The sequence below is a fragment of the Sorghum bicolor genome, chromosome 1, assembly GCF_000003195.3.
Source record: "Sorghum bicolor cultivar BTx623 chromosome 1, Sorghum_bicolor_NCBIv3, whole genome shotgun sequence".
NCBI classification, from domain to species: Eukaryota; Viridiplantae; Streptophyta; class Magnoliopsida; order Poales; family Poaceae; genus Sorghum; species Sorghum bicolor.
In genome coordinates this window covers 80,399,605-80,412,383 of record NC_012870.2, presented here as the reverse complement: position 1 = coordinate 80,412,383, position 12,779 = coordinate 80,399,605, and the positions used below count along the sequence as shown (strand labels likewise).

General features: G+C 43.0%; 2 protein-coding genes across 2 annotated transcripts; both read left to right on the top strand.

The window, feature by feature from the left end:
- On the top strand, positions 1,217–8,167 carry LOC8081547. The gene is made up of 9 exons (XM_021453746.1): positions 1,217–1,529; positions 2,634–2,720; positions 4,402–4,523; positions 5,099–5,136; positions 5,208–5,289; positions 5,371–6,605; positions 6,691–6,831; positions 6,917–6,985; positions 7,059–8,167. Exons 6-9 carry the CDS (start codon positions 6,092–6,094, stop codon positions 8,165–8,167), a joined length of 1,833 nt encoding a protein of 610 aa, XP_021309421.1. The 5' UTR covers positions 1,217–1,529; positions 2,634–2,720; positions 4,402–4,523; positions 5,099–5,136; positions 5,208–5,289; positions 5,371–6,091.
- Positions 10,033–11,860, top strand: LOC110431045 (ATP-dependent DNA helicase PIF1-like). The gene is made up of 2 exons (XM_021449587.1): positions 10,033–11,527; positions 11,622–11,860. Exon 1 carries the CDS (start codon positions 10,047–10,049, stop codon positions 11,520–11,522), a length of 1,476 nt encoding a protein of 491 aa, XP_021305262.1. The 5' UTR covers positions 10,033–10,046; the 3' UTR covers positions 11,523–11,527; positions 11,622–11,860.

Genomic DNA, 12,779 nt, shown 5'->3' with positions numbered 1-12,779 from the left:
CCCCGTCGTCCAAGCCCAACTCGCAGCGTCTTATCACGGAGGGTGACACGGTGGTGGCCGGTGTACGAGTGCCACAACGCGGTGCGCGCCGGCGAGGTGCTCGGAGGATGCCGCTGCCGGGCCGGGGTGCTGTCCGCATAGGCATCGTCGTCGCTAGCTGTGGCTGTGGGTGCAGTCCGTGTAGAGCCCACCATGCATGGATCCATCACACACATCTAGAAAGATCGATGGCAAGGAAAAGAGAAAATGAGAATAAGAAATATTCCAGCAGCTTGTCCGCGGAAAAGCTGCTCACCCATGAGAGCTTCCGCTGCAGCACGGCCGGGCGGATGGATCCAGCAGGGCGTGCGGCAGTGGCGCCGCCGTTGCTGGAACCCGGATGACGTGCGGCAGCGGCGACGCCGCCGTTGGTCACCGAGGATGGAACAGTGCGCCTTGCGGCCACTAGTCACCATGGCGATGGAGCTGCCCAAAGCTGAATCACGTTGAAGAATAGGCTGGATCGAGGGTTCCTGATCATGAGCGGCAAAAGCGACTCGTGCCTAAAATGTCCACCACGCCACCGTGATTGATGGTCTATTTCTGGTGCTATATATAAAAGCTTAGGTCATTATAATCATTAATTAACGCAATTAATGGAAAGGCAAGCCCAGCCTAGCTAGAGCCTGGCTAGGATGCTGCGTTTGGGTTGGCTGGGACGCGTCGGATGTGGTTGCTCGGCTCTGGCTACAGAATAAAGTACTATTTTGTAGCCAGCCATAGAGAAACGTGGTACTTTCACTGGTTCACTATCTGTCTTAGGCCTTGTTTAGTTCATCCTGAAAACCAAAAAATTTTCAAGATTTTCCGTCACATCGAATTTTGTGGCACATGCATGAAACATTAAATATAGACGAAAACAAAAACTAATTACACAGTTTAGCTGAAAATCACAAGACAAATCTTTTAATCCTAGTTAGTCCATAATTGGATAATATTTGTCACAAACAAACGAAAGTGCTACAGTTCCGAAAAGTTTTTACTTTTCAGAACTAAACAAGGCCTTATTTGAGCCTCCGGAACTTTCGTCGATGCTCTCTACAATAACGGAAAATCGACAGCCGGCCTTGGGAAAAGGTGATGCACATCCAGCCGGTTGATGTGATCAGACGCGACGACGGCGATGATGCAGATAAAGTGCGAGATCGAATTAGATCAGCGTGGACCAACTCGTTGGTCCATCGATCTAATAATCTCCTACATATTACTACAACTAAAAAGACTAAAACTGGGACATTTCTTTGGTGCGGTTTTAGTTTTCGTCAGCCTGCCCCTCGCGCCGTGCGTCCGCAGCGGAATTGACTTAGAAACCCCCCCACCCCCCTCCGTAATCACCTCCCCCTTTCCCACCGTGAGCAACAGCGCCCCCGATCCAACCCCGCATCACCGCCTCGCGCAAGCCAGCCCCCAGATCCCCTTGCTCCGTGATCTGCGTCGTCCCTCGTCGCCGGTGGCGTCGTCCCTGGTCGCCGGTGAGTCCCTGGTCGCCGGTGAGTCCCCTTCCCTTCACTCGCCTTCTCCCCTCCTTCTGATCCCCTTCCCTTCGTCCCTGGTCGCCGGTGAGTCCCCTTCTCTTTCGCCGGTGAGTCCCTGGTCGCCGGTGAGTCCCCTTCTCTTCGCGTGGCCGCCGTGGGGTTTGCCTGGGGGAAGGCCGCGCGCACGCAGCCAGTCGACGAAGCAGTCGGGCGCGGCCAGTCGACGAAGCAGTCGGTCGCAGATTCGTACGAAGGGTCCAGCGCGGGGGCCGGCCGCGCGCGGGCCTCCGATGATGAGGAGGGGAGGAGGGTGTCGGCGTGGCAGGCGGCGAGGCGGAGGCGCGGACGAGGGCGCGGGCGGGGCCTGGGGAGGCGGCGCGGGGAGGATGGGAGGAGGAGTCGGCCGTGGTGAGAGCCCGAGACCGCGGCGGCCGCCGCCGCGGGGAAGACGGAGGCCATGGGCGTTAGGGATCCGGGCAATCGGGCGGGAGGAAGCGAGGCGACGGTTCGGACGGGGAGGGAAGTCGCGGGCTGACGGCGAACAACAGCGGAGGTTTGGTGGTGTAGATGAGAGGAGTGCGATAATTGGCCCAGGTGGACAGATACTATGCCGTAGGTTTCATATCATTTGTACAACTTGATTTCCATGCAGGTTCATTCAGTTTCTATAGAGATCAAAGTCATGTTCCTGTTTTTCATTTGAACTAAACACTACATAATGTAGGCATGTGTATTTTCAGAATGCTTGTTTTGATTATATGTTCTAATGGTTATCATCTTAAAAGGCCTTTTAGTTCACTCTTTTATTCTCCAATATTGTAACAATAGTATAAAGCTTAGGGAATTGGTCTATTCTTCAATAGCTTCTTAGTTCATAATTACATCATGCTTGTGCTCAAATTAAATTACAATGTATAATATTGTAACTATAGGGCTTTAGTCATGCTAATTACATCATGCTTCTGCTACGTGGAATTGCTTAGTTAATCCAAGAACCATTTGGTTGACATAGTATTTTAATTGATTTTTAGCAAAATGACATTTGAAATGAGCTGATCTGTTTGACATTTCTGTTTCAGTTCTTGTTGGTTCTAATATAATGTCTGAACCTATTTTCAGGTGGGCTGCCAGGTTGCTGGTGAAACAGTGTCAAAGCCCGCTTGCACGGCCGCAAGGTTGCACGACCCATGTTGCTACATTCCCAAAGTAATATGCAAGTCAACACTCCTTTTCAGTATGTATAAGTATGTATACTATAAAAGATCGCGGCGTTGCCGCCAATGGCTATGTATAAGTTATGGGCGACTAATCAATTTCAAATAATATTTATAGCCATGTTGCAGTCCAGAAATTACAATCCAGAAAGTAGAGAGATAGACAGTGTTCACCTTACCTGCATATCTGTCCTAAAATCCTAATACATGTATATGAATTGACTATCAATTAAAACACCAAAATTATATAGATTGCATGTCTTTACAGTTCCGAACTAATTGGTCATCCAATAGATTACAAATCAGAACTTAGTAAATTTAAATCATTGGTCATCACACTTACATTAAGTCATCACAGCAAGATCACCTGAATGCTCATACACCTATCTCGCAATGTAGCACTGGGAGGTATGCATTGTCTAACTTGCACAATAAAAAAATTAAATATTGCTGTATACCTGAAATCATCCATGAGGTAACTTAGAAAAACGTCCACACATCAATCACATGACTACCTGGAAGGCAAAAAGGCAAACCTAAAGTTCGTCTATAGTTTTCCAGTGTTGTACCAATTTATATTCTCAAATAATTTTACCCAGTAGATTAAAGGATACACATTGATTCTGACAGTTTATGCAAGTGAGGAAGGATGTCCAACAAATTACCCTTGGGTCTTTGGGGTTTCTCCTGAGAGCTTCAGTGTAATGCTTCACTGCTTCTGGATATTTCTGCTGCTTAAAGAACTCATTACCTGCACAGAAATAACAAATGGTTCAACACCAACACCACATGCAATTCTTGACAAGAAACAAACTGCAGACAACAGAACTCGCTGCATGAATAAGGATCAAGTGATATAAGTGATAGCAGACAGAAGTCATGTGGCATACCTTTTTCTCTCTCCTCGTCAGCAATTCTTGGGTCATAGTACTCTTGTTGATTTCTTCTAGCTACAAGCACTTCTGCAGTCCTCAGATTAGTAGATTACCATCTAGCAGAGACAATTTCTACCCTTCTATTCTTCAGCTCCTTTTCTGTGAGCTACCCAACAAAGTTTAATGTTGTCACCATTAAGCCTTTTGCATTGCCTAAGCATAAACCAACAATAGGAGTGAATTTATTCACGACCCGAAGTAAAAAAACATAAGGAATCACTTCAACAATAATGTTGTTATGGCTTGAGCCTACTCATCAAGCTCCAGTTGTCCCTATCAGAAATTTCAGGACTAGAGAACTCCCAAGTGGCATGTATCAGAATTTCATGACTGCGGAACACTAAATTATTCAGCAATCTACAATGTAGAATCATGCTTGACAGAATCTGAGATATGACATACAGCACCAGCAGGCCAAATTGCAGGAAGCAGTCATCAAGCAGTACTGCAATGGACACTTGTTTATCATTGCATCCTATTCTTGTTTTTTGTTTTTTGGCATTCCACTTAAGATGTATTTGTCATTCTAGCAGAAAACAACTTTTTTATGAACAAAATTAAACAGACAAAACTGATGAGGGTTATATGTTCAAGATTCATGTTTTGTTCCTTAAGCATTGATGGTGATAGATAGCCGTGTGTCAGTTCTCAGTGTGTGGCATCAATCTGAACTCTGAATCTTACTGAAATGCTGGAAAGCTAAATTGGAGAGGTTAAGGTATTTTTTTCTTTTGACAGGGAGAAGAGCTTGGCATTGGGCTATTAGACTGTAAAGCTTGCAGGTTGGTCTACACATCCAGGGTACATTAATTATCAAACATCTTTATGATCCCGGACCTGAGTTAGGCATTCTCTTGGAGGTAATATACCTTCTCTTTGATCCAATGCATGAGATTTCTTGTTGGTTATTTGTTTTCTCTCGTGATTGTTCTATTTCGAAACAAGTATTACTTTGCCATTATAGAACTCTCATCTAATGATACTTAAGTCACTGTCATCCCATATTTTTGATAAGCATCTAATGACAAATACCATGCTGATTCTGTTCAACTTTTGTTAGTTTCCAACAAATTTAACATACCAGCATCGAATTCGGTAGCTTACAGATGACTTTGAAAATGTCAAACACAAACCTCCCAATCCCAATGATCCTTCATGTCAAACAAAAGGAACGATTCGTCGCTGAGTTCATGTATCAGTATTTTGCTGCCCATATTGTCGCGTGTGTGTTGGGGAGGGGGGCTCTAAAAGATGCGGAGTTCATCTCTCACTTAATTTGCATTGCTTGCTCAGGTTCAAAATCCACACAGCATACTATTCTTTTAACCTGAAATTGGTTAGAAGCATTTACTTTTTTTACTCTTCTTTTATTTGTTCTCAGTGTCATGCAAAGCAATAATTTATTGTCGTCGCCTTTATCTATTTGTTTTTATAGGGGAATTCTGTGGGTTTAACGTCATCAGACTGGGGAAGGTACTCCATCGATTTGGTGTATATCTTTGTTGTACATTTATTATGTCTACTAACTTTGCTCACTTTTATAGAATAATTTGATCATAATGAAAGATATGCAAAATAATGAAGGTCGTACACCTTTTGAAGACTTGACAAACACCATCAATTGTGGTAATTGTTTTATTCTGATCCCCTTCTATGCTTTGAACTTATTTGTGGTGGTTAAGTTATTTTCAACTAATTTTGAAACAGGTGGCCAGTCAACATCAAATTCAGGAGAACAAATTGATGAACGTGTGCAACGTAAAAGGGAAAGAGAAAAAGCACGAAGTGCATCAATGACTCAAGAACAAAGAGATGATAAAAATAAAAAACTTAGGGAAAAGTATCATCAAGAAAAGTCTGAAAAAATGCAATACGTCGTGAACGATATCATCAGAAAAAAAACATGTAAACCTTGGTTTATGAATTCAATATTGTCATTTTTAAGTTTATTTAAAATATACTGAAGTATATGTTGACCAGTTGTAGTTGAATCAACCATGAAAAACTATGATGGCGATGAAGATAGTGATTGGCTACATCGAGACACCTCACCCATGCATATTGATAAAGATAACACATGTATCGATTTGGGCTTTTTTCCTTGTACTAATTTTATTTTCTTATGCTTGTATGATGTCGAGGACAAGGTTAATACAATTTTATTATATATATGTAGATGATTACTCCAATATATGTATAGATCAAAGCGGCATGATTGACATTACGGATGCATCACCTGATCTAAACCTAGGTACAATGTAGTTTCATTAATGTTAATTGTTTGAAAAGGAAACGTGACCTGCGCAATCCAATTATTGTTCATTCTGTATTATATTTAGGTCCTATAAATGCATCCACTTCCATCAACAATGTTGTCACGTGTCCAAAAGAGCGTAAGCGTGAGGTAGAAAGAGCACGAAGGGCTGCAATGTCTCTTGAACAAAAGGCGTTATTAAATAAGAGACGACGTGACTTGTATGCACAGAAAAATGCTGCAAGAAAACTGCAAATGACTCCACAAGAAAAGAAGGTGAAACGAAAAGAGAGCAAGAAAAAATACAATACGATGGTGAGGGAAAACCGAGCCAACAATTTGCATCCGGACTCAATTGCTATGGAGAGCCCTCACTTCAACCCTCAAATTATTTTTCCTGCTTCACCTCAATCGTCTGAAGCGCCTCTAGATGATATGGAAATACCTGAATTCGGTGGCACGCCTGTCCACATTGCACCAACTGTAGTTCAAAATCCAGAAGTTCAGACCCCTGAATTGGTTGCGGCACAGACCATACATAGACATCGAGTGACCAATGGCGAGAGAAATGCCCTTCTATCCCGTCGCAATCGGGTTTTTGAAGCAAACATTGGAGCAAGGGCTAGAGGGGCGGATGAAAAATGCAACGATTCGAACGGACTGACTCAACCGAGTGTTGTTTGCAACGGTAATGAACCTTCCTCGACCATATATTTGGAAGATTTTTTACCTTCCTAACATATTACAAAAACTCATACTTTCTCTTACTACAGATGGTGTCACCCAACAAACTCCAATTCAAGCACCTAATAATTGTAATGGCACACAAACACAACCGTCTGTAGCTGACGGTACCTCTTCAATGCCTCCATATAGTGCACAAGATCATACATCAGACTCTATGGTCGAGGATGGTATTTTCTTTATTATATTTTATCTCTTTCTGGTGTTTATATGCCATAATATTTCTTTCAACATATATGTGGCCATGTTAAACAGACTATGACGAAGATGTCATATTTGAGGAGGACGAGGAAGAGGATGAGGCATACTTTTTCGCCGGTCAAGGTACATTGCGTAACAGTAAAAAGTTTAATTTATAAATTTTCTTTCAACACGTAACACGTGAACTTTTTCTTAGAAGACGAGGATGAGGGAACCGATGTCGACACATATGAGCAAGAGAATCATGAGCCTGATGTCCCAGATCCATATGACCGGGTCTATGCTAATGTCCCATCAGAGTCGCACATGTTACCCTCGGTGCCGAACTGCAAGCACTGTAACGCAAAGAAATTCGATGGCGAACCCCCCGGATTCTGTTGTAGGGGTGGAAAGATTCATCTTTCAAGTCCTGAGACACCACCAGAGCTCATGAGGTTGTGGTCAAGCTCGGACGCTGATGCTAGGCACTTTCGTGCAAACATCAGATACTTCAACGGCCACTTCTCTTTCACGTCTTTGTACTGCCACCTAGATCGTATCACCACTAACATGCGAATCTGTGGTGTCTACACATTTCGTGCCCATGGTCAGATTTACCATAACATACGATCATTTGGTAAAGAGGAGGGTGTCGAAAAAAGACACCTCGAACTTTATTTTTATGATGACGACCCATCCCTCGAGCATCGCATGAGCAAGTGTCGTGAGCAATGCGCCCAAAAAGATAGAGAAGTTATACAACAGTTGGTCGGGATCCTTGAAGGGAATCCTTACTCTCAGCAACTAAGGAGTATGGGTCATGTTGAAAACCTCGAGGATTACCGAGTTGAGCTGAACCTTGACCAACGCCTTGATCAAAGAACATATAATGTGCCGTTGACATCAGAGGTGGCCGCCGTATGGGTTGAGGGTAGTGAGCGTCATGGCCAATTCGAGCATAGTGTTCTCCTCCAAGGGAAGGATCGGTCTATACATGGCATCCGCTCATATAATGCATGCTACGACTCACTATCATACCCGTTGTTCTTTCCAAAGGGTGAGCTCGGGTGGCACAATTGCATTCCAAAAGTGGGTGTAACTATGGCTCAAATTGATCGAGCTCGAGCAACCCGTAAAAGGCGTGCTGAGAATGGTGACGACGATGGAGGTAAATTGATCTTTTTTCAATTATGCAAAGTAAACTCTTTCTGCAAACTCATGATACTAATTCAAACAATGTCTCTTTGTAGAACCTGTTTCAAATACATGTGTCTCAGTACGCGACTACTATTGCTACAAGTTTCAGATGCGGCCAGGGATATTTAATCCTATACTCTATGGCCGACGCCTTTTCCAGCAGTTTGCCGTCGACACCTACATCAAAATTGAGAGCTCACGTTTAGACTACATGAGGAACAATCAGGATACATTGAGGGCTGACCTATACCAAGGCCTCGTGGATAGCATGCATTCGGGTGAAGGGTCTGCTGAGAATGTTGGACGGCGTACTGTGTTGTCTTCGTCATTCATCGGAGGACCCCGTGACATGAGGCGTCGATACATGGATGCAATGGCTCTGGTTCGAAAGTATGGTAAACCTGATATCTTTCTCACAATGACATGCAACCCTAATTGGGATGAGATCAAGAATGAACTTTACCCAGGCCAGACACCACAGGACCGCCCAGATCTCGTCACACGGGTCTTCAGAGCAAAGTTGGATGCAATGAGAAAAATGTTGATGGAGAAAGACATACTTGGTAAGGTGAAGGCCTACGTATATGTAGTAGAGTTCCAAAAGAGGGGATTGCCGCATGCACACTTCTTGCTAATAATGGAACGAAAGTACAAGCTCACATGTCCCGAGCAATATGACATGATCATTAGTGCAGAGCTACCAAATAAGAAAAAATACCCTGAGCTATACAAGATGGTCACGAAGCATATGATGCATGGTCCTTGTGGGACGCTTAATCCATCCTGTCCGTGCACGGCAGGCCGTGGGTCATGCAAGAACCGTTACCCACGACCATTCTGTGAGGCAACATCACAGGGAAAGGATTCATACCCCATATATCGGCGACGCAATGATGGTCGCATGCTAAAAGTTCGAGGCCACTACTTGGACAATCAATGGGTTGTGCCTTACAACCCTTGCTTGCTTCGTACCTTCAACTGCCATATAAACGTTGAGGCTTGTGGGAGCATTAAATTAGTAAAGTATTTGTTCAAGTACATATACAAGGGACATGATAGGGCATCAGTTGTGATGAGGGAGACCGACAAAGAGGACGGGAAAGGAAACATTGATGAGATCAAACAGTATAGAGACGCCCGTTGGGTGACGCCTCCAGAAGCACTATGGAGGATATATGGCTTTGACTTGAGCAAGAACCATCCACCAGTACAGCAGCTGCAACTTCATCTACCCGACATGCACATGGTGGCATTTCATAAACGGGACAAGGTCGAAAAGATCGTTAATAGGCCTGGTGTAGAAGAGTCAATGTTGACAGCATACTTCGATGCAAACAAGCATGATGAGGAAGCTCGCAAAATCTTATATCGAGACTTCCCAGAGTATTTTACTTGGCAGTCTGATGGTAAATTCTGGCAAAAAAGAAAAAACTCTGTTTTCCAAATTGGTAGAGTCATCTCGGCCCATCCTGCCGAGGGTGAACGCTACTTTCTTCGTGTTCTCTTGAACAATGTTGCTGGTGCTACCTCATATGAACACCTCAGGACAGTTGATGGGGTGCTACTACCTTCGTTTCGTGAAGCTGCAGAAAGGAGGGGTCTAATCGAAGAGGATAATACCCTAGATGAATGTCTAACGGAAGCTACTTTGTTCGAGATGCCTAACTCTCTAAGAAGGCTATTTGCAACAATATTGGTATTCTGCGAACCGCATGATGTGATGGGGTTGTGGACAAAACACTACGATGCAATGTCAGAGGACTATAGTCGCAATTATCCATCCTCAGATCTCGTGCAACAAATGGTTTTGATAGACATTAGAAACATGTTGCAGTCTATGGGAAAGGACATAAGGTCATTTCCTCTTCCACATATTGATCACTCATATGATGATGCCAGCCATATACCTCGTGAGATATTTGAGGAAGCTAGCGTTGAGCAGAATCCTCAAGATGTGCTATTGTGTGACTCACTCAACGCTGAGCAAAAGACTGCCTAAAATGAGATAATGGCAGCTGTCTACAGCAAACAAGGCGGGCTATTCTTTGTGGATGGACCTGGTGGGACAGGAAAGACATTTTTGTATAGGGCACTGCTCGCAAAACTACGTAGCCAGGATAAGCTTGCCGTTGCCACAGCTACATCTGGGGTCGCAGCGGCCATAATGCCAGGTGGGAGGACGGCCCACTCGCCTTTCAAGATACCCCTAACTCTTCAAGAGGGCGGTTGTTGTAGCTTCACGAAACAGAGTGGTACTGCCAAGTTGTTGCAGCAAGCAGCTCTCATAATTTGGGACGAGGCATCGATGACAAAGAGGCAAAATTTGGAAGCACTAGACAACAGCCTACGTGATATCATGGGTCGGTCACACCTACCCTTTGGTGGGAAGACTGTTGTCCTTGGTGGGGATTTCAGACAAGTCCTCCCTGTTGTGCGGAAAGGATCTAGGGCTCAAATAGTCGGTGCTTCTCTACGAAGGTCGTATCTTTGGGAATCCATGCGCCACCTAAAGCTTGTTCGCAACATGAGGGCTCAGAGTGATCCGTGGTTTGCAGATTATTTGTTGCGCATTGGTGGTGGAACGGAAGAGGTTAACGGAGATGGCAATGTTCGTATTCCAGATGAGATCTGTATCCCGTACTCTGGTGATGCCGAGAAAGATCTTCATAGTCTGATTGACAGCATCTTCCCAAATCTGAATGCAAACATGGCGGACAAAGACTACATCACCACCAGAGCGATTTTATCTACACGCAATGATTGGGTGGACATGATCAATATGAAAATGATTGATATGTTCCAAGGTGGTGAGACGGTGTATCACAGTTTTGACACCGCGGTAGATGATCCACATAACTACTATCCATCGGAGTTTCTTAATAGCCTGACCCCCAACGGGCTGCCACCACATGTCTTGAAGCTCAAGCTCGGGTGTCCTGTCATATTGCTTAGGAATATTGACCCCGCCAATGGGTTATGCAATGGTACAAGGTTGGTGGTACGGGGGTTCCGAAGAAATACAATCGACGCTGAAATCGTTGTCGGGCAGCATGCTGGGAAGCGGGTATTCCTTCCTCGAATACCGTTATGTCCGTCTGATGATGAGATGTTCCCATTCCAGTTCAAGAGAAAGCAGTTTCCCATCAGGCTGAGCTTTGCCATGACGGTCAACAAGTCACAGGGCCAAACCATCCCGAATGTGGGTGTGTACCTGCCTGCACCGGTCTTCTCTCACGGCCAGTTGTACGTTGCGATGTCCAGAGCCACATCAAGAACGAATATTAAGATCCTGGCCCTACCAGCTGATGCAGAGGCACAAGAGGAGGAGGCAAAAAATTTAGAGAAGAAAAATGCTAAAAAAAATACCACGGGAAAAAAGCCTAAGAATGCGTTATTAAATAAAAAAGATAAGGATAAGAAGACCCTAACAACGGATGGAACTTTCACAAAAAATATTGTATATAAGGAGGTCCTAACGCCATAGATGAGGTAACATTACTTTACTAACTCATAATTGTATTTTTGTGATTCATATTGTTTTGCACAAATAATATCTCACTATCTCTATATTTGTTATTCTTAGGTATTTTCAATTGGCTTATCAGACTCTACAGGGAGATGTTCTATACATATTTATATGATGGCATAATTACATTTTGAGTGTTTTGTTGTAAATAAATAAGTTATATTTTACTATTATTGGTTTACTACACAACATACTCATGGTTTTGTACGGAATAGCTATCTTTTTGTGCTAAAAAATTTACATAGTATTATCCATGCGACACACACTAATATATATACATATACTCAAATGTGTGACAGAATGGTATGGAGATGCGGCGAAACTTATTTGTGGATTTACTAGCGCACGAAAGAAATGGATATCGAAGATTTTTTCCTGCCGATATTAAACATTATCTTGGTCGTATCACCGAAAGGTCTATAAAGTAGAATTTGTGAACTTATAACAATTGCTCTCCGTGACTATGTTTGATTTTAGAAACTTTGCTTCTTTAAGAAAAATATCACTTTATAGCTGGTATTTAAGTTTTATTATAATGTTATTATCTTATTGTGCGATACGTGTATTTTTAATAAAAAATGTTAGCTATCCCGTAGCAACGCACGGGCACGCTACCTAGTAAAAGGAAGAAGAAGAAAAAAAAAACGTAACAGGAAGAAACCGAGATAATATTATTGCAGACGGAGCGTATAATTTCGGTTATTTGGAGGTTTATAAAATTGAGTGTTTGTTTAGACGACTTGTGTTTTGAGGATTTAGTTTTGTTAAATTGTGTCATCATCTTATCTTACTATTACTAATTAGAAGCCTTAACGAAGACGCCACGTAAATTTTCACTTAACGTGCTAACTAAAGGCCCCAACAGAGACACTATGTTAACTCTCATTAGACACGCTAAGAAAAAAGATAAATCCTAGAAATTCTCATAATAATCAGAAACATCTAGACTTTAATTTGGCAGACTCTAACCATCATCTCTAATAATAGCCATTGGATCTATTGTAATTTATAAAAAAATTACTCACCTCTGCTATTATAAAACATACATAAAGTAATCCCCTAATTTTACATATAAATTGCACACATCTACCATTACGAAAGATAATTCAAAATACCCCCCTAAATTTATATCTAAATTACCCATTTTGTTATTATGAACATAATTCACAGTAACTCTCTCACATTGCATCTAAATTACCCACTTCTCTCAAATCT